Source organism: Carya illinoinensis, chromosome 14 (assembly GCF_018687715.1).
Source record: "Carya illinoinensis cultivar Pawnee chromosome 14, C.illinoinensisPawnee_v1, whole genome shotgun sequence".
NCBI lineage: Eukaryota > Viridiplantae > Streptophyta > Magnoliopsida > Fagales > Juglandaceae > Carya > Carya illinoinensis.
In genome coordinates, this window is record NC_056765.1 from 1,650,185 (window position 1) to 1,672,999 (window position 22,815).

Consider the following 22,815-nt stretch of genomic DNA (forward strand, 5'->3'; position numbering starts at 1 on the left):
TTGAATACAAAGTATTATTTTATACCAATTCAAAGTTGAATACAAAGTTGATAGGAGTGAGATGAAGATGTAGTATCTAGCACTTCTTTTATTCTTTGCTCATTTTTGCAAATAATCTATGTGGAGGAATATGTGGATGTTGGTTTGCTTCAGGGCAATAAGAATATCTCAAATGCCCAAACAGAAATGATAAAGAACTAGGTCTCTGTTTGAATGTTTTTATGCCGTCTAAAAAATGATTTCAGGCCATCAAACGAATCAAGTAATCCAGATTAAGAAACAAGCCACATGAAGATGGTAGACCATAGTGTCAGAGAGAATGTTGCCACAGCATAAGTCCATAGCATAATGACAGAGCATTCACTCTCTCCTGTCTCCAGCAATTGAGAAATGGTACCTGTAGCAAGTCCATGACATTAGCATTGGTTACTCAAATATTGCATTCATTGGACAACCAAACTTCATCAATCTAGATTCAAATCAATCCATACTTTCCATTTCAGAATCCAAACTGTATGGTTGTAGATGAGTCGAGCCAAGTCGACTTGAGTACTAAGGTGCTCAAGCTAAATTCGTTTACTCATACATTTAAAGAAAAATGAGAAAGTAGCAAGCATACATACCTACATTCATTGCAGGTGGAAGAGCATACTGAAGCATAAGTGTAAACTGATATAATGCATCTGATCCCACAATGCCAAAATGGCTTGCAGCCTTAACAATACCAATGCCCAGTGAAGGCATGATGATGTACCGAATTGTGATAATCCCTACAATAAGTGATGGACTTACTCTGGCACCTTTTAGACCTGTAAATGGAAATGATGTCTATAATTTATACAAATATTATAAACTCGTCATGGAAAATTCATGAAGAAACTATAACAAAGCCTAGCCAACACAAGACACTCAAAACAAACAGTAGATCACTATTAAAAGCTACCTCTAAGAAGGTTTGCTCCAATTATCAGTGTCATAGATGGTATTGCTGCTTCCCTGGACAAGAAAGAGGAAGCTAAAAGGAATTAATGCAAATTTCCAGATCATTGTCACAGGGTTTCATCATACTCTAAACATAGTTGCTCAAAAGAGTGCCGCTCTTAGAAGTCAATTTCAGGCTGTGTTGTATTTTTTTTCCTCTGGATATTAGTCTGGAAGTGTTGACTCTACTTATTCTACTCCTGCTGACATTATTTATGACTATCTAATAATCTATACAACTAAGGAAGAACTACTGCTGCCAATCCTGTTCTTTAATATAAATTGAATAATTTGGCCACAGAGAGAGAGAGAGAGAGAGAGAGAGAGAGGCAGAGGCTTTTTGCTAAACATATATGTAGTTTACTTGAGTACATGAATAATGAAACTGATGCATTAGTCTTCTCTCGGGAGTGATTCACACATGCTTTTCACTAAAAAGTTCAACTTATTATAAGTTCACATGAATATTAACACTACTTCAAGTTGCGAATATAGAAATTTCGGAGTTTAGAAGTTTGAGCAAAAACTTGAACACCAAATCAAACAAAGGCTCAAGGAGTAGGAGCTCTACTGAGCCAGTGGTAGGATTCATACCCTAACAAACTCACAGAGTTGTAGATGGCACGGAGAGGAGCATCATCCCCAATCAGTACCTTTCGAATTGGAGAGACTATTCCAATGATAAACCCAAAAATCTACAAAGGAAAAACACGTTAATTTTAGAGATCCCTATGTGGCATATACACTAACTAAGAAATTAATTTGGGGAAAAAACGAATGCAACTACGTAAACCATTTGAAATGATTGTGGCAGTGTGATAGTTTTCGTTAGTTCTGAATTATCTCATTCCCCATTATGTGCAGGATTATATTCAAGTTTCCAGGAAACATAACACTTCTATTTTTGGAATGAAGGTGGTTTAATTTATCCTAATTTTGCCAACTCGAGGGCAAGATGGAGCATATTGCCCAGATCATCTACTTTTTCTTTGATATTAGAACTATCCCCGTTATAGGGATGACATAGGGAAAAGGGATGATTGATAACAGCTCAAAGAAAAAGCTTTTGCTGAATAGAACAAGAATTATGAGCATACCGCTGCAATTGTAGACGGCGCGAACAATTTTTTGAGGTCCACATGCCCAGTAAGCTTCTTAAGGTGCAGCATAGTCTTTTCCAGAAACATTACCTATCAGAAGAATCTTTAAAAGGTTATTTCATTCAAGGATACACAAGAAGGAGAAAAAACTAAGTTGCCTTAACTGGCAAAGATATTAGGTAGAAAACAGACTAATAACAACGGATTTTGGTGAATGAAAAATGTTTTAACCCATGCATTGGCATTTAACCTTACAGGGAAGATGTCATTTCACAATGTATACTTAACCATTGTTAATTTGCTTAGCAAAAAGATTTACTTCTTTGTTTACCGAAGACATGCAAACCATTATTCTGATAAAATGGTGAATGGTTTCATATGTTGAGATGCAGTTTCTTAGAGACAAAAACATGTGATACCCTGCTTCTTCATGTCTCCTCATCTTAATATTACATTTAACTGTTTATTATAATGTTCGATTTTAGGCATAGTGTTCTTTAGTTCCCATTGATTGTATTGGTCATGTTGAGAGGAAATCAAACTTTGAGGGAAGAAAGCTTTTGAACATTATAAAAAGGAAACCACTACATACTAGAAGAAACCTTTGCTTTTCCTTCGGACCCAGTAAAATATACTTCAACTTGATCCATACGCTCCTCTGAGCTTGGGCAGTCCTCTGAAGGAAGGAGCGGTTCTGTGCCAATCTCTGAATGTAAGTACGAGGTTTCTCCTGAAATGTTATCCCTTGTCGTAGAGCCATGTGTGCCAGTGTCTTTAGTTGCCTTGTTTGCATATATCCGCATGATAGGATACACATAAGACCATATATATATTGCACCTAACTGCATAATCAAAACAGAAACAACAAAAAGATTCAAGTTATTCCAAAGATATTTTCGGAAATGTAAGACCAAGAAAAGGCAGCCCAATTCTGCCATTGATAATTTGATGTGGTTCGTGACTGACATCTCATCCAAGAGGTGGTGGCTATTGGAGATGGTAATGGAAGTACTGGAAATATCTTATCATTACATCAAGCTGGTCTTATTATGACATTCATTTATTTTTGTGACTTTAGAGTAAGAAAAATGGACTATTACCGCCATAGAAAGCACAGCATAAGCCTCTGCATCAGTAGAGCAAACAGAAGAATCTCCAAACGGACTATCATCCTCCTCACAGACTGATGGGAGGATAATCAGAAACAAGTTTCCTAAATTTCCTGCACAAAACAATCTCTCCCTAAATATTATGATGGACAAGTACCTTTCACTTATTTAGAAGATGGGTGCAAAAGACGGTAAAAAGATGCAGTTGTAAAACTTGTGGCACAATTTGTTAGTCATGTACTTCAGGAGGGTTGAACATCGGCAGGCAGTAGTTTTCTCCTACTTTCCTACTACACTATCCAGTGTTGATCGTAGTTTTTTTGCTATTTTAGGTTAGATAACCTATTCTTTGAAAGAAGTGTGCATACAACTTCTGCCATTTGGAAACCAGATCTAACAGACATATCAACTTTAAGTACTAAGCTCTTATGTATTTATTACAAATACAAGAGAAACCCAATACTAAAACTAATAAGGTAGACATAGGTTTAAGTTTTTTTGGCTTTAGACTGAATTTTAAAACGCCTTTGTATTATCCCAACTATAAATCATGCTGAAGATAAGAATCCCATAATTTTTTGGGCTGCATGATATGATCCAGACTGAAGTTTTAATGATGCAATACACATTGAAATATAAGTCATCATAATTCTCATTCTATATACCCATTATCAGAGTATTCTTAATAGCTCCTAAAAAGAGTCTATTCGGATTTGTCTACCTGCAGCACAACAACCAATGATAAGGCTTTGTAGATGTTGAGGAGCTCTTGTGATTTTTATGAGTATCCATGCAAGTGCGGAACCAATAAGGAATGTGATAAGGACATTCACTAGCATGAACCATCTACAGATCAATCAAAAGTAACTCAGAGATGAAAAGAGAAAAATTAAAAGAGGCAGGGGGCCAAAGACTTTAGAAGCATGACAGAGCTGAACTCACAAGGTTCCCAAACTGTCTAGTGTAATTGTATCGGCCAGGTCGCTGACGATCAGTGAAGGACTGAACACAAAAAATACTAGCTATATACAAAAAAAGGTAATGTTGTTATTCCTCAATTTGCAGGTATTGGGAAGGTAAATGGAAACAATAGAAAACTATACCAAGCCATCCCTTAGAAAATTCCCTTGTGAAATGTCATCATTCTTACATGTGCTGGTTTCTATGAATAAATCTTAGTAGCCAACAAGCTTGACATAGGCAAAAGAACTAAACCAAGAAAATAATACAGCACTGTAGAAAAATGATAATAAAATTAATTGACCTTATTCAAAGACTGCCTGGAAATTGCCCCAAAGAGATTTATACGCTCCGTTCCAAGAAACAGACCAACAACGGTAACTAAGAGTGTCTGCAGAACTGGCATCAATGCCACAACGAATAGAGACAGAAAACCCATTGTAAACTTCGTTCACTAAACTCGAGTGGAAGTTTTTTAGCACGCCTAGCCAAAACAAATGTCAAATCATGAGTACTCAGATATAGAACAGTAACAAAAATGTTGCAAGTTCTATACAATTAACTTTAATCGGAATATTCACGCTTCTACAGAAGAAATTATGAAGCTCATATGAGAGTCATTAAGCAGTTCATACTCAGGAAAACAAATGTTCCCGACAGAAACTGAAAAATAAACTTCTATGTAGCTTATGAAAATAATTAGCATGCTACAGTAATTGGTATCCTAACATGCATGCTTTTCTGAATTCTGATCGATTATAAGACACAGAACTGTAGGGAAGACTCGAAATCCAAGAACAGGGCTGGCAGAGGGTTAAAGATAATGTTACACTACACTAGTTTTTATGCTCTAAAAGTTTTTCAGAAGGATCTTGCTCGTTTAATCTACCAAAAAACAAGGACAAGAACAAGAACTTCAAGGAAACGTGATGCTCAGACTCCAGAAGTTCATTTAGACAACAACAGCCAATCCCAGTTTAGACAACCGCGAGTGCGTGCTCACAAATTTTCGTTCCTGTGTTTGGCTGCCTCCTCTCTTTAGCAAAGAAGCGTGGTTACATGTACATCAGTTTGGATGAATGTTCATCTTTAATAACCAATATAATTGCTTGAAAAAACTTGTAACTACAAGAAAATGATGAGTTGCGGCTACAAAAAGCTTAGTATATGCGGTTTTCGTTTCTCTATCATTGACTAACCTTGAATTGTGAACTTTAAGAAAATGAACAGCTGCTGCTGATGCTCTCAAGCTTTCATGGATGTCAAGAAAATAATCATGAGACTTCTTTTACACGTGTTTTTTTTCACTTTTGATGGATGTCTTGTTGCAGTCTTAAATTCTTAATACTGCAGTTCACTGGCGGCATGCATAAATGTACTCCACCTGCTATTCTTTTCCTCTTGCCGTAGTCTTATTGCTCTTCACCGGCGCCATGCATTTACTTCACCTGCTATTCTTTTCCACATTCCAACTACAAATATTGATTTCTGTGATCAAACGCACAACATGCGGCTAAAACTGTTGCGTGATATCTCTGAATTCCCTTATAATGACAATTTACGACTAAAAAATTGTCTCTTTGAGGTTTTAAATGCAGGCACAGCCGGCATCTAAAGACAAAGACAGCCTTTTTTCTAGCTGTGTGTCTGTCAGTCAGCGATCCCAAAAACTTAAAAGAGGCTGATATCATGTTAAGATATTGTCTTTTTCTGATTATTTTCTTGTGTTTACTATTTTTTGTCTAATTAAGCTAAAAAATAAGCTTCAAAATGTGATCATAGAGTGTTATAACTTCATGATGGTTTAAGAGCAAGATGTCTTATACCCCATTGACTGTTTGATTGTTTTTTTTTTTTTTTTAATTAATCAAGCATGCGTATATTAATAAATTTAAAGATTACAAACCATCTGGACTGTTAGTTAAGAATGCTGGTTCCCCCATGCATTTCACGGTTTCTCGAGCAGGATGGATTGAGCTTTCCTTTCCTTTCATCTTCTGGGTCTTGAGGTGGGAAGCTTTCAATTATTGCAGTACCACTCTTCATCCGAGTAGATTGAACAGTATTAAGGGCTGATTGGATACACATTTCAACCCATTTTATCTCATTTTTTTCTTAAATATTACTAAAATATAAATATCTTTTAATTTTAAATCTTTAATTTTTTCTTCTTATCATTATCCATTAATTATAATTTTTTTAAACTTTTAAATAAAATATAAAAATAATTCAACTTTTTCAAATTTCAAAACAATAATTATGTTAAAAAATTATATTCTAATAATATTTAATTTTATAATATTTTTTCAACTTTTTCTTTCTCATTCTTCAAAACTCAATAAAATATCTTAACTCGAATCATTTCACTATTATTTATTAACCATCTCACTATCATTCACAGATTTCTCATCGCATCTCAACATATATTAAGTTTTTGTTTGATGATTAAAAATGATTATACTTAGGAATTATACCACTCTCAAAATTATGTGAATAATAGTGAAATGATTTGAGTGAAAGTATTTTATTAATTTTTTAAAAATAAAAGATGAGAAATCTAATACAAATATTTTAAAGTTAAAAAAATTATTTGAATGTAATTTTTATTATAGTTTTTTAGTATTAATTTTATTTTGAAGCAAAGTTTTGAATACCGTACCGAATGTCGTACCGGTCAAGACATTAGAACGAAATATTTCGATACCGGTACTATTTCAGAATAGTCGATATATGAATAAATTATATATAAATATATATATAAATTATATTTTAAAATAATAGTTTATATATGAATAAATTATATATATATATAAATTATAAATAATCTGGTCTAAATTAGAAATAAAAAAATGAATTTACAGTTTAAAGAAATAAAAAAAAATAAAGGCCGAAATACCGGCCGATACAGTCAATATTTAGAGCAATACGAAACAGACATAATATTTATATTGGATCAATGACCAGTACAGCATATATCGACAGTACCAATACGGTATTTAAATATTTGCTTTGAAGTCTTTAAAAGTTGTGCTAATTTTTGTATTTAAATATTGATTAGTTAATAATTATAAGAAAATTTTTAAAACAAAATTATTATTTAAATAAAGATTGACAACGAAATTACAAAAAATCTTAAAAAATCGTAATAATCAAACATGCCATAATTCTAACAGATGGCGCTGGCGGATGTACCGCTAGTATAAATGTAGAAATTATTATTATATTTTTATAAATATTTTTTTAACATTTTTAATAATTTAAAAAAAATTAAAAGTATAAATAATTTCATTAATAATTATTAAGTAAAATTAAAAAAAAAAAAGTTAAAACTAAAATATTCAAACAGTAAACAGACGATAAGATTGAAGGAACACAGCATTTTCCAATTCTGACTTGGCTTTCTATCTGTCTTTCACTATTTGTCTTGTTCCATTCTTTTTCTCTGCCCCATCACTTTCATGTCATGGAACTACTTTGCAAGTTGCAACCCATTATTTGTTTCACCCAATAAATGATTTGCCAGCCAGCCATGACAAATAATACATAAAAGCTTTGAATACACGTTTAAAACTGCCAGTCAAGAATAAAAAATGTTACATCTACCGATAGTTGCGTTTCGACATGGTCTCGACAACTTTTTATTTTTTATTTTTTTAAATATTTATGATAATTAAAAAAAATACATTAAGGAAAAGAAAAAAAACTACAAAGTGAAATGCACTTATCGTGACCTTTCTTTGAGACCCTTTTTCGGTGGTCTTAAAGAGGAATGATATTTGTAATCATGATTATATAAATACTGCGTAGTCATTTTAAAAAATATAAATTAATATGAAATCCACATGAAAAAAAAATTAACTTTTTAATCGTAGATTCTGTTTTTTTTCAAAACGATTACGCGATATTTGTATATTCCACGACTATATGGAACATTACTCCATTAAAAATATGAGATAGTCATACTTAGTTCTTACGTATTTTAATGATTTTTCTACACATGAATTATGTGTTAGTGCATCATTTATAGAGAGATTCATTATAATTTTTTAAAAAAAAAATATTTCAGTTGTTAGTATAGCTGTTTTCACATTATCGACATGCTGGGTTTGTTAAAAGGGTAGTGCTACATCTACCGAATAATGTAACCCGAATACTTATCGAAGATGACTTCTTCTTCTTCTTTTTCCTTTTTTTGATTTTTTTTATATTCTGATTTTTTTAAAAAAAGTTTATAATATCACTAAAAAAACACTTCTTTAATCACTAAGTGAAAAAAATAAAAATAAAAATGGAGACGCATTTCGAGTCCTGAATTCAAGGCCCAAAGCATTTCTCTTGTTAAAAATGAGGTTTGTAGATAAATTTTCTCTATTTTAATAGATCATACTTGAAAGTTCTCTAAAATAAATAAAAAAAGGTTGAGAACAAATATAACATTCAAGAGTAAAACTACTCTTCCATCTCTTTCATATTAAATAATTAAAAAATATTTATTATATTTTATTTATGAATTTATCATTTAATATCATATTAAAAAATATTAAAATGATGATGATAAAAAAAAATAATAAGTAGATTTTTTCAACATTCAAATATGCTCTAAAGTCTCACTTCGAAATCTCACCCTATGATGTCTCCCATCAAATTAAAACAAAACGAGAATACGACACATTTATATTTTTAAAAGTTAGTGTTTGATGTATGAACAACTTTAAGCATAACATAATACGTATCAACTATCAAGTGACAGTCACATTTTTATCAGTATTTTCTATTTTAATTTAAATTTTAAACTTAAAATTTTTAATTTCATCATTTTTTAATGACTGATATATCAACATGTATGATTATATAAATAAAATCATAAATATAAATAGCACTGTACAATTATAGTATGTCTAGGAATATTAGTTCCAAAATCATTTTACACAGATGAAATAAAATTTCATAAGATTCATATGTTACGAGACTTACTACAATTATAAAGAGATTATATAAAAGTAAATCTATAAATTAACGTGACTTTATAAGATCTGTTAGATCTAATTTATATTAAAATAACTTTATAATTTCATGTATCAAATCAAAGATGAGTTTGTAAATTTATTTTTATATAATTCTTTTTTACCAGAGTATTTCTTGTAAGAGTTTTGTTACGTACAAGTAAAGTTACGTACTAATTTGCGTAACAATATTGATTCTTCCATATTTAAAATTTAAATTAATATTATTTTTAATAAAATATAATTTTTGATTAATTATATTAAATTAATACACATATTAATATATAGTTATATTTGTAATTAAATTTTTTCTTTATCGTAATTATGTTTCGCCCATCTCTTTCGGATCATACGTCACAAAATCTAAATGGGTCCGAACGAATGGACCAGTGTGGGCTGAGGAATGGCCCGATACTATGAATGCAAAGGAATAGAATTTAAATAATTTTTAAATTTAAAATATACTTTTAGTAGGAGTCTACGAGACTACCATTGACGACGGAGGAGAGAGCATTTCCCGACAGAGAATATTTCCCTTCAAACTCAACTACTCCCTTCAGCTCTTTCTCTTGCCATTGCACGTTCTACTTCTTCTTCTACTGCCTCGACGAAAGCTCGAGCCGCTGAATCTTTAAAAGCAATCTTAGGAATCCAATAATGTCTAACTTTTCCAATCAGATCAGAGCGTCTTCCGCCCTGATCACTCGCTTAAAACGTCTGAGAGAATTTCAATTTTGTAGTAGTCCCGTGCTTATGCGCTCCCGATCCTACACTACAACCGAGGGCCACCGTCCTACCATCGTCCACAAGCGCAGCCTCGACATTCTCCATGATCCATGGTTCAATAAGGTATATATACTATGCTTAACTCTCCGTCTTTCTTCTTTTGTTTTTCTCTTCATCCTGTACTTCTTATTCCTGATTCTTCGTAGTTCCGGATATAACTGCGTTTGATTTTGTCACTTTGAAATTAAGAAGTGCATTTATTATCGTTATTTGTTTAGTTTCTACCTCAATGTTGTTGTTTGAGGGGGTTTCAGTGCTTAAATTTTCTTTTTTCTTTTTCCTTAGACAACGATTTTGAAGTGAATGTGTGTGTGTGTGTGTGTGTGTTTTTTTTTAATTTTCTAATTATCAGTTCGTTGAACTTGATTTCGGCTCTGGTAAGTGAGTTTGATTTTATATGTACTTGTCTAGTTTTTACATTGCTCATGGTTTTTAAGTTACAGCTATTGAGTTTTGCCATATACAAGTGCTGCAGGGTCAGAGAAGTCTTGGAAAAAATGAAAATCGAATATTTTTTATGCTAGACGTGACAGGATTTCAAGTCAGTAATGTATCTGGTGTGACAAATATAATTTTTCTACGGCAATTGATGCTTCTTAAATTTGTTTTCCAATTAGGGAACGGCTTTTTCCTTTACCGAACGGGATCGTCTTGATCTTCGAGGACTTCTACCTCCAAATGTTATGTGTACTGAGCAGCAAATTGAACGCTTCAGTAAGTTCTTTTTTTTTTCCTGCCCATGGCTCTGGCTCTCAAGCTCATTTTTGTCTATACCTTGGTAGAATTTATCTGCCAAGCCAATTCCTGCTGACCAAGAGCCTTTGTGGGCAGGGAAAAGAAGTAATTGTTTTTGGTTCTCTTTTTTTGTGGGAGTTTTTGGTTTCTTGAATCGTTGCATTCCTTAAGTTACTTGAAGCCAATTACAATCGATCACAAGGTTCTTTAGAAAGCAATTAGGTGTTGATAGAGGTATGAATTTTCATAGTTATCGTTCAAGGTGTGTTGGATATGTAGCTACTTGGAGAAAGTGCTGGTCACACATGCCTAATAACCCCTAAAATGACTAGTCAATTTGAAACTTCCATATAATCACTTAGAAAGCCTAGTTTCACCTAGTAAGTAGCCAATGTGAGATTTAGAGCTCATGACTTGAACCATGTGAGTCATTTCTTTTCTCAATGTGGGAATGAGGTGTTACAAAATCTCCCTCTTAAATTCATGACGTTATCATCAAAGTCATAGCAATATAGTGCTTTAGAATCGCATGGCTGGCCTCACTGAGTTGTTCTACTATCAGATATAACAATCTAGGAAAAGCGCTAGCCATATCAATGCTATAACCTCAAAAAGGCTGGTAAATATTTTTGAATCACTTATAAACCCAGTTTCACTTAACAAGTAGCCAATGTATACCTTAGCACTCATGGGTCATGACTAATCTTTTAAATTACACTATGTGAGTCATTCCATTTCCCACAGGTTCAGAATGCTTCAATAAAGTTAAAGATCTTCAAATAAAATTTTTATATCCATGTTTTTATTCGTTTCTTTTACCAATAGTACTGGTAATATTTGTCAATGAACAGTTGTTGACCTGAAAAGGCTTGAAGTAAATGCAAGAGATGGACCATCTGAGCCAAATGCACTGGCCAAATGGCGGATACTTAACCGTCTGCATGATAGAAATGAGACTATGTACTACAAGGTGGGTTGAAATTGTTATTCCTTTACATGTAGTCTACTTTGGCTCTCATTTATCATTCCAAATTAGTATTTCCCTCTTTGCTTAAGTGATTACCTGAACTAGTTGCTAAAGTTACTGTGAGGAGTTCATTTAACATCTTGCAATTTTTAGGTCTTTTTCAATCAGGTTTGCAAGTCAGTATTGGTTGCGTCTCTCTCATTTTTTTTTCAATTACAAAACTTTACGAATGATCTCTTCTTCTGTGACTGTGTAAACCTTCCCCCCATACTGTCCTTCTCATGAATGTTGAAAAGGTTGAACTCGAATTTCGGTTCATGAAGAGATTACTCATCACCATCATAATACTGCCATCCTTGCCAGTCTTCTTTGTATGATTATGTCAGTCTTCATGACTACTCAATTTCATCTGCATTTGATATCCACGTATATTCTTGCACACTTTCAGCCAATATCAATTTATATTATTATTTTTATTCATGCCAGTCGGTCATTGAAAACATTCTATACAGATAAGCTTATGGATCTAATCTTTGACAATTCAAATCATAACATCATTTCTGAAACCGACAGGTTTTAATTGCCAATATTGAGGAATATGCTCCTATAGTTTATACTCCAACTGTAGGTCAAGTTTGCCAGAATTACAGTGGTTTATTTCGAAGGCCAAGGGGAATGTATTTCAGCGCAGCGGATCGTGGAGAAATGATGTCTATGGTTTATAACTGGCCAGCCGACCAGGTCTTTCTGTTAATGATACGAGCAACTAGGATTTTATTTTTTTTCCTTTTATCTTCTTATTCTGCTGATAATTTTTTAAGTATTAAAAACCTTTATTTGCAGGTTGATATGATTGTTGTCACAGATGGAAGCAGAATACTGGGTCTTGGAGACCTTGGGGTTCAGGGAATTGGAATTGCAATTGGGAAGCTGGATCTATATGTTGCTGCTGCAGGGATAAACCCTCAAAGGGTACTTCTTTCTTTATGCATCATATATTTCTGTTTCAGTTTTTTCATTCATTTATAGGAATATACACATGGAAACAACAAAAATGTTTTACTTGAATATGATTGTTAAGGATGTTGTCAAATATGCATAAATAAACCCCTTGAAGTTGCATGAATAGAATGTAAATGTATTTTAAGTTAGTCTTATCCTCTTTCTAATAAGGTTTGACAAACCTGCTCTGCTGCTGAATGGTTAACGATGACTCCTACCTAGTGAAAAGAATTTAAGTTTGGTTAGCAGCACTCATAGCTTGAGGTCCTCATCTAATTTCAAAATTTTTTAATGGTGTTGCAGTTGATTTGTGTCTGTGCATGCGTGTGTGTGTGTGTGTGTGAGAGAGAGAGAGAGAGAGAGCAGCAGCAGCAGCAGCAGCAATCAGTAAATTGCTGTGTCAGGGAAGGTGTCCCAGCCTAGAAAAAAAGGAGGTGTTTCAGTGACATCACTAAGGTGTAAATTTAAATAATGAACTTTTATGTCAAGATACTTGAGTCTGATGTGCAGTATTGAAGTTAAATATTTGGTATAATCTGTGATAATTTCTGATAAGCCGTGTGATGGTTCTATTTATCTGCAGTAGAGTTCCTAGTTGATTGTGTATAGCTGGATCACAGTACTTAAATTCCTTACAATCAGTCATCAAAAAGTTTTCATTATTGTTCAGTGCTGTGATCATTTTCTATTTTCGCTCAATACATAATGTGTTTTCCTCTGTACATTCTTGACCTCTATTCTCCTTTTGATTCTTTAATGATCAACTCAACTAAGCGTTAAGCCCAAGTAGTTGATTTGTTACTTATTAATTTTTTCCTTTTTTGTATTCCATCAATAGGTACTTCCTGTGATGATTGATGTTGGAACTAATAATGAGAAGCTGCTAAAAGACTCCTTGTGTAAGTCTTTTTCATCCATTTGTGGTGATGATATTGTAGTTGTGCCATATATTTTTTTCCCCATAAAAGCAGTTGTTCACCATCGACCATGCTAACTTTAAGCTAGTTCAAGAAAAGAGACTTGCTACCAATGTTTCTTAAAAAAAATGTACATTTTTTAAGAGAAAAGTGATTTTTAATCATGGTTGTCTATTTATCCTGCTTTGTATTGCATATTAACTACACTTCGCATCTACAAATTCACCTGCATCGCCCCTCTTCTCTTTTATGATCATCATTCATCATCATGAATGCATGAGTCCCTTCTAATAGATGATCAATTTATACTTTATTTCCAGATTTGGGTCTTCAACAACATCGTCTTGATGGTGATGAGTATATTGCTGTCATCGATGAATTCATGAATGCAGTTTTTACTCGTTGGCCGAATGTGATTGTGCAGGTAAGTGTTGAATATGCTTACTTAATGCAACTGGACTGCATGCATGATGACACTAAAAAGAAAATGCAAAACAAAGAGATAGAGAGTAAGAAAACTTGGGTATGTGCAGTTTGAAGATTTTCAAAGCAAGTGGGCCTTTAAGCTGTTGCAGCGTTATAGATGTACCTACAGAATGTTTAATGATGACGTCCAGGTAATTGAATTTCTTGTTTGTCTTAATTATCTTATTATTTTCTTCACAGTAATATTCATCTACATAATTTAATCTTGTCTCATTAATTATCTTACTATTTTCTTCACTGTAATTTTCATCTACATAATTTAATCTTGCCTCAGTCTTTCATGATAATTTGACAGCAATTTTTAGCTTACTATTTTAAGCTTTGAGGATAAACATATTTTAAATTTAGAGTACCAAGTATCCATGAAACTATGTTTTATAGGTGATAGTATGTATTCACGAAACTTCTTGCCAACACTCCCAAATGGTCTGAGTATCGCTATAATTAAGATGGTAACCTCCAGTCTTTAATCAGTCATATACGTTATGAAGATAATTCTTGATTCAGTATGATCATACGTATCTTTTATTCTAGAAACACCTTTTGGGACTTGCAATACCATCTTGTGTCAATTGTTATCGAGTTCTGCCATATTGATTCTTTTTCTTTCGCTGTTTTTTTATTTATTTTATACTTGCAATACCCTTTTTGTGGATATTGTATTGTATTATTTCAATTATTAAAAGTAAATGTTTTTTTTTTAAAAAACAAAATCCTAATTTAAAGATCTTGGATAGTTGATGCCAATTTTTTATTTGATTTCAACATTTGGGAATATAACTGGCTGTTATTGGCATGTTTTAATGTCAATTCACCTTACAGGGAACAGCAGGAGTTGCAATTGCTGGACTTTTAGGAGCTGTTAGAGCACAGGGAAAGCCAATGATAGACTTTCCAAAGCAAAAGATTGTTGTTGCTGGTGCTGGAAGGTTAGGCGTTACTTTTATATGGAGGAGAAGATTTTTTTTTTGGTTGAATGAGAAGAAAATTTTTTTCTTGATGGTTTAAACCATCTTATTTAACAATGTCCCTTCATTATTATGGTTCATAATTTTAATTTATTGTGGGACTGTTTCCTTCTCTGCCCCCCATACCCATCTATCATATTGCAACCTGCCGATCATGTGGCTGGGAGGCTTTTTCGTTACGCTAGTGCTTCTTCAGCATATAAGTCATCTGCAAAAAATCTTTTGTGTTTTATGATCAAGAGTAAAGGTCCTGCATGATTAGCCCAAAATATCAAACTTTGAAGGTTTCGTTACTTAACCTTTTTACCATTGCAGTGCAGGGATAGGGGTTCTTAACTCTGCATGGAAAACAATGGCAAGGATGTTAGGAAATAATGAATCTGCTTTTCAGAGTGCTCTGAGTCAATTCTGGGTAGTTGATGCCAAGGTCAGTAGTCACACCCAAATCTTGTAATCAGTTACTGTGCTATGAGTTGATGAGTCCAATCTCGATGACTGATACAGTTACATAGAGCAATGACAATGACCTGGTCAATTTGGATACACATACCATCTGCAACTGATAGGTTTGCACTGAACAGGACTGCAGGGCCCTAACAAATATTGATAATTTATAAATAATGGCTAATTATCGCGTCACTTTAATATTCTTGAGGACCCAAGTCTAGCAAAATAATGATATTTTATGATTTCCATCAATTGTTGCAACTTATGGAATTTGAAGTTTTTTTTTTTTTTTTTTTTTTTTTTTTCAGAAGATGATTAAGAATGATATAAATTAAACAATGTGAAAACTGAATTGGTGTTCCAGATTGAATATAGATCATGCCTACAGGTCTAAAGTCTAAACCTTGTCCTCTTGCTCATGCTTCCTATTGTCATCCATGGATCGTTTAAATGGGTGGAAATGCGAAAATAAAACCCAAGACACTAATGGATTGTTTCTCTTTGGTCAATTATATGTTAACTTAGTTTTTACTTTTTTTTCTTTCTGGATTTATCTTGACTTGCCTACTCGTTTTGTGCATGCATCGGTCTGACATATGGATTATGCAAATTGTTATTTTCTTAAGCAGACAATCCCCTGGTTGCAGTGCCAGTCCATCTTAGAACTTAATTTAAATATCAGACCCATTAAGTTGTTTCATCTTAGCCACTTAATCTTTAAGATTCTTAAATGTAGTGCCAATATGCTGGGTGAAAGTCATTGGCTAATAGCATGTGTACTAAAAGCAGTGTATACTGGTTGTACTACCAGCGATCTGGCATTGCCATAATTCTAACACTGGATAAATTAATAAATTGGGAGCCATTGTTGTTTCAAAGAGTATGATGTATGTATTTCTTTCACTTTCTTCTAGTGGTAGTACATATTAGTCCTAGTGGCTAGCAATTATATTTGTTCATAGTCAATGATGTTAACCATATTACATTATGAAAGTCCCCTCCTAGCAGAATCTGTTTTGTTGTATCCCCTACTTGTTAGTTACATAATATGAATTTTGTAGGTATCAATGTATCATACAGTGTTTGTAATGTCGGGACTTTGTTCTCGGACACCCGATGCCCAATTAAAAAAAAATGTCAAGCTTTATTCTGTAGCCTTATATATGGTGGCTATGAGATCTTCTTTCTTGTAATTTTGGTTTCTATGCTAATGCTGGATGTAGTTTTCTACAATATCTTGTAATGTACCCACATCGCACATTGAAGGAATTCTTCCCTCATGGAGTGGATATGATACTTAAATGTGTTGTTTTGTCATGTCTAGGGCCTGATCACAGAGGAGCGTGAATATATTGATCCGGATGCACTTCCATTTGCAAGGAGGGTCAAAGAAGTTAACCGCCAGGGCTTAAGAGAAGGCGCAAGTCTTGTCGAAGTGGTATGTGAAACTTTCACTCATTTTGAGTATTGGCATCATTGTAGATGTTATTCAAAACTCTGTACAATTCCGTTTTTCTTTTAGTGTATTTTTTCTATGTTAGATAATTGAAAATCTGTAAAGGCAACTCGGTTTGAGACCAAGCCTTCCCATATGTATATAATGTTCATTTGGTTGGTATAATTCTCTTTCAAAAACCATGTTTTCATGGTCATGAGAGTTTCTGTAACTACTCCATGGGAAAGTAGTAAATACAGAAACTCCTTTTTGTTTTTACATAATTTGTTTGTTTTTTTTTAAATCTATTTTGAGTTACTTATAACTAAATGAAATGATTGGAGAGGGTATAACAATGAAGTTGTGTGCTGTACAAGTTTAATTGAATTAAAAAATATGTGGTTAGTATTTTAAGATGATACACTTACAATCCAAAACTGTTGCCATTCATCAATTAAATAAATTTTGCTGTTGATACTATGGATGTACATGTAATTAAAGGAAGGCGAGATTTTTATCAATTTTAACTATAGTCTGATTGTGGATAGTTGAAATTGTCTGGTTTATCATTCTTTTCTACAGAAACTCCTTTTTGTTTTTACATAATTTGTTTTTTGTTTTTTGTTTTTTTAATCTATTTTGAGTTACTTATAACTAAATGAAAGGATTGGAGAGGGTATAACAATGAAATTGTGTGCTGTACAAGTTTAATTGAATTAAAAAATATGTGGTTAGTATTTTAAGATGATACACTTACAATGCAAAACTGTTGCCATTCATCAATTAAATAAATTTTGCTGTTGATACCATGGATGTACATGTAATTAAAGGAAGGCGCGATTTTTATCAATTTTAACTATAGTCTGATTGTGGATAGTTGAAATTGTCTGGTTTATCATTCTTTTCTGCAGTACTTATCGCCTCTTGGTTTATCTTTGCTAATCAGGTTCGGGAAGTGAAGCCTGATGTGCTTCTTGGATTATCTGCAGTTGGGGGCTTGTTCTCAAAAGAGGTATGCAGAAAGGATTCATATGGTTTGTTAGTGAAATTCTTGGTCCTGCTTTTAATCTTACTTTTGATCCAACAATATTTGAAAGCCATTAAACAACTTAAAAAATTATCCAAATGCTAAAAGCTGAATGAGGATCAATAGGTCTATGAACAAATAAGTTGTTATAATCCAACTACTTAAAATTAATCTTCTTTCAATAATTTAAAAACTGCCAACAATCGATTTTATACAAAAAAATATTTAGCAAAGAAAACAAATGGTACCACGGTTACTAAGCATAAATTCAGTAGCCGTTGCAGTTTCAAAGATAAGCTATAATACTTTTTTTTTGATAAGTAATAAGAGAATTTTATTCATGCGAATGAAGTAGGCATAGCCCGTGTACACAGGAAGTATACAAAAGAAACACCTAATTACATTCTAGCTAAAGAAAGAAAATCATGGACATTGTTTCCATCAAGTACAATGGCTGAAAACCACAGCATTAAAGTGCGCATAAATAAATTCTGAAGCTCCTCCATTGTGCGTTCCCTATCTTCAAAGCATCTCTCATTCCTCTCCAACCATATACACCACATGATACAGCTATAATACTTATTTTAAAACTTTATAATTAACATGTTTGATCAGAAAAAATATTTTGTTAATTTAATTAATTAGTTAGTGCCTTTAGGATGATTTGTGTATAATTATTTTTCAATTTAAGAGAGGTAGGTCTCTAATTAAGAACAGGTGGGGAGTATGGTGTTTCTCAAATCCAGAGGCATTGCATCGTAATTTTTGCTTATTACTTCTTATGATGCAATTCACAAAAGAGTAATGCTATATACAGTCACTTTTGCGTACTCTATGCGCACTTACTAATGTGATTAACTGCATCAATTTTTTTTTAATACACAACCAATCACATCAATGGAGTACGTAAAAGAGTACGCAAAAGTGACTGCACAGAGAATTTTTGTTGAAAAAATTAAGCTTTTTGTGTAAAAGGTGACCATGCTTGTCTCCCACATAGAGCTTAGGCACATGATAGTGTAAGCAGTGTCAAAAAGGCAAATGCTAAGTTCACAGTATACTGTCTCTCTCTATGGAATTGTAGCTTGTCAAGTATCTCTGTTATTTGCATCTATAGAAATGGAATTTTTGACATTCAAGGACCTTATCTAATTTGACTGAGTACTCTGCCAGCTGGTTTTTTCTTGCAAAACTGATATGATGCAGTTACAATTCTAGGTATTAGAGGCCCTTAGAGGTTCAACATCGACAAGACCAGCCATCTTTGCAATGTCAAACCCAACAAAAAATGGTATAGATTTTTCATTTTGCCTCCTTGTGGTAGATAAAATTGTGGTAAATCAACTTTTTTTTACAACTTTGACCTTCACTTCTTTATCTTCCTTTCTCAGCTGAATGCACCCCTGAAGAAGCATTTTCCATTGTGGGCGACAATATTATATTTGCAAGTGGAAGCCCCTTCAAAGATGTGGATCTTGGTATGTATTAAGACTATTAAGTTGACTTTATCCCACATTCAGCCAATAAATGTAGGAGTAATGCTAGATACAGTCATGGAGTGTGCAAATACCGTGCAATCTTTTTGAAAAAGAGTGGGGTCTACTTTTAAAAAATTAATTTTTTATCATGTGGGTCCGTATTTATCACTTTTTCAAAAGGATTGCATGGCCCTTGCACGTTCCACGACTGCAAATATCATTTCTCATAAATGTAGTCTAGTTTCAAGGTCTCTTCATGAGGTTCATTTTGTTAAAGCAGTGAGTTTACATGTGTAGTAAGTAGAAGTGCAGCAACTGTCTCTAATGCATGGCCTAGTGTTTTAGAACATGTTAATATAATGCACCAATTGTTACTCGTGGAACTTTTAAATCCCCTTGTCAATTCTTAGATGTAGGAAGTGTATCTATGCCTTCCCTGCTGAATTTGATAGAGTTTATAATGGAAAGTCTCTTCAACTTATGTTTATATGGTATCACATCCGTAAGTATTTCTGAATTCCACAGGAAATGGTCATATAGGCCACTGCAACCAGGGAAACAACATGTACCTCTTTCCAGGGTTAGTTTTATTAAACCAAAATCAATCTGAGTTTCACTAATATGACTTTTAATATCATCAACTTGTCTGTTGATGCAGCATCGGACTCGGTACTCTTCTATCTGGCTCCAGGATAATTTCCGATGGCATGTTACAAGCTGCAGCAGAATGGTACTTATCACATCTCCTTTCTGAATTGATCTCAGTTATATACCTGCAAAAAGCCATCCATACCCCTCCCTGCATGCGATCCCCCAACCCCCAAATTTTATTTAAGAAAATGAAAAAATAACTCGTCGTTAGGTAATCTATTTTTGGATTTTATGATAAAAAAGCTCTTGCAATCTTATACATATGTAACAGAGCCAAAATTATTCGATTTTGTAGACATTGCATGTTCCCCATTGTGTGATAATCTGCTTTACTGACTGACATTGGTTATTCTCTAAATCAATTGCAATCTACAGCCTAGCTGCATATATGACTGAAGAGGAGGTTCTCAATGGGATTATATACCCTTCAATATCTAGGTGCATTATTTGAGCCTGCTCCTTTCATTGTTTTTTTATTGGAGTTTGGCAGCTTTTATTTCTAGTCCTTGTGCATATTTGCTGACCTCACTGATATTTCCAGCATAAGGGATATTACAAAGGAGGTAGCTGCAGCTGTGGTAAAGGAAGCTATAGAAGAAGATCTAGCAGAAGGATACCGTGAAATGGATGCCCGAGAACTGCAGAAACTTAGTCAGGTATAGCTCTGAATGGAAGAATTTGGACATTCTCATAGTTTTATAACTATAATCTAATCTAACTGCAAGTGATTTGCAGGAAGAGATTGTAGATTTTGTGAAGAATAACATGTGGAGTCCACATTACCCGACATTGGTTTACAAGAACGATTAAACCCCCGCCGCATCCCCCGTTACCATGATGCGAGAACAGAATAACATATTTGCAGGGATTATTTTGGAGCTAAGCTTGAATGCAAATATCAATATGCTCTTTATCTATGTGGTATGTATGTGCAAGTAGGATTTCAATAGCTTTGTCAAAAGCAAAAATGAGCCAAATTTTCCAATTGAATACTTGGTAAAAATCTCCACAACTTAGTTTCTTCAAATAAATTATAAGAGTATACCGATTCAGAAGAAGATGCTCTAAGTCTCAATTTTCATTTGAGGTGGATATAGTATTCATGCAAAATAATAGTGCATTTGTTACTAATTGATTACTTAGTAGTTTGTACTCAGAAATTCTGCATTTATCAGATAGGGAATTTTAAGGGAAAAAGAAGAAGATAATTTCCCTGTTATGTAACATGTAGGCCCAATGAACCGTAATGGGTTGGGATGGATTTAATAATAATAATAAGTAATTTCTCCCACCTGTGCTCCTCTCTCTCTGTCTCTCTCTGTCTCTCTGTGATTAATTAGTTATTATCGAAGTAACTGGGAAAGAGCGTATGTTGTGGAGGGTTTTCTTGCTTTTAATTGCATTAGAGAGAGAGAGAGAGAGAGAGAGAGGGGTCTTTGTTTGAGCTCTATCAGGTGTTTCGTGGTTTTGACTTTGTTTCTTTCTACTTTTTGTTCATTTTTTCTGGGGAAGCACTTTTTCTTCTTCTACATTCTTTAACCGTTGTCTTGTGAATTTTTGGGATATGGGTTGTCTATCTTTCTTTGGTTTTCTTGGAATTGTATTTCTGTTGTGAAGTTTTACCCGAGAATGGTCTATTTAGAGTCCTAATTTTGTGGTTTGGAGTTGAATTCAAAATTTTCTAGCATTTGTTTGGTGTTGGAAACTGAGATCCTGGAATTTCTGGTTTCATCCGAATTGCTTTGATGCATCTGTCCATATGGAAACCGATTTCCCAATGCACAGCTCTGATTCTGGACAAGAAGAGTAGCGGTAGAAGAAAAGATGGGTTTGATTCATCTCTTAAGAACAAGAAAAACTCATTGGCTCTCAAGAAATTGTAAGAGAAAAAGCTTAAGGAGGCTCTTGAAGAAGCTTCCGAAGACGGGTCTATTTTCAAAACATGCGTTTTAGCATGTAAAAGAAAAAAAGAAAAAAAAGAAAAAAAGGAATGTCAGGTATGAGGCTGGGGTCAATGGTGGCTGATGTGTAGAAAGACTCTTATCATTTATATACATGGTTTATTCATGCTTTCACAGAAGTTCTAATTCTAACTTAAGATTTTTTTTTGAGTGTTTAATTAATATTTTGATAACCATTTTGAAGAGAATATGAAAAAAATTAAATAGTTGACAGATTATGAATTATCCAATTAAATAAATATATATATATTGGTTATGTAGATCATCCATATATTTTTGCTTAAAATGATTGGACAGAATTAGGCATTACTGACGGTATTTATTACTACTAGCAAATTTAATTAATGCTACATATAGTTATAGTCTTAATTTATTTAATTTTTTTTTTTAAAGAAGTGTATAAATCTTAATATTGTAAATATTATCTTTTATTTAAAATGTATTTTGACTCATTTAATCAAATAAATTTGATTCAAATTTAATTATAAATAACATGGATATATATATATTCAAATTCAATACAACAAGAATTATCAATTCATTTATTTCGATCCAAGAAAGGAATAAAAGAACATTTCATTCAAATTTCTAGAAGAGAGAGAGAATTCTCAGCCGCCAAACCCACAAGGTAGACAATTCATTCCTTAACACGGGGCAGCAGGCAAGTCGTCCCCACTTCCATTCAAATTTCAAAACGCGGCCGAGGTACATACAAACATAGTCGTGCATTAATCTATGCATTAATACTGATTTATTTATATTTAAAATTTAAATTAATACTATTTTTAATAAAATTTACTTT

General features: G+C 33.2%; 2 protein-coding genes across 2 annotated transcripts; one reads left to right on the forward strand and one right to left on the reverse strand.

The window, feature by feature from the left end:
• On the reverse strand, window positions 1-5,716 carry LOC122294188 (protein PIN-LIKES 3-like). Its single transcript, XM_043102703.1, has 11 exons — window positions 5,350-5,716; window positions 4,455-4,634; window positions 4,133-4,212; window positions 3,912-4,036; window positions 3,182-3,303; window positions 2,684-2,923; window positions 2,079-2,171; window positions 1,576-1,676; window positions 944-996; window positions 624-809; window positions 1-397 (listed from the first exon to the last, which is right to left on the reverse strand). The coding sequence occupies exons 2-11, from the start codon at window positions 4,587-4,589 to the stop codon at window positions 273-275; spliced, it is 1,260 nt and encodes a 419-aa protein (XP_042958637.1). The 5' UTR covers window positions 4,590-4,634; window positions 5,350-5,716; the 3' UTR covers window positions 1-272.
• Window positions 5,717-9,623: 3,907 nt separating this feature from the next.
• On the forward strand, window positions 9,624-21,343 carry LOC122294846 (NAD-dependent malic enzyme 62 kDa isoform, mitochondrial-like). The gene is made up of 19 exons (XM_043103837.1): window positions 9,624-10,002; window positions 10,557-10,653; window positions 11,526-11,644; window positions 12,215-12,382; window positions 12,485-12,613; window positions 13,482-13,542; window positions 13,881-13,984; window positions 14,094-14,177; window positions 14,869-14,975; window positions 15,330-15,441; window positions 16,786-16,899; window positions 17,843-17,908; window positions 19,142-19,214; window positions 19,315-19,401; window positions 19,927-19,981; window positions 20,060-20,131; window positions 20,428-20,490; window positions 20,594-20,708; window positions 20,788-21,343. Exons 1-19 carry the CDS (start codon window positions 9,811-9,813, stop codon window positions 20,860-20,862), a joined length of 1,893 nt encoding a protein of 630 aa, XP_042959771.1. The 5' UTR covers window positions 9,624-9,810; the 3' UTR covers window positions 20,863-21,343.
• Window positions 21,344-22,815: the final 1,472 nt, after the last annotated feature.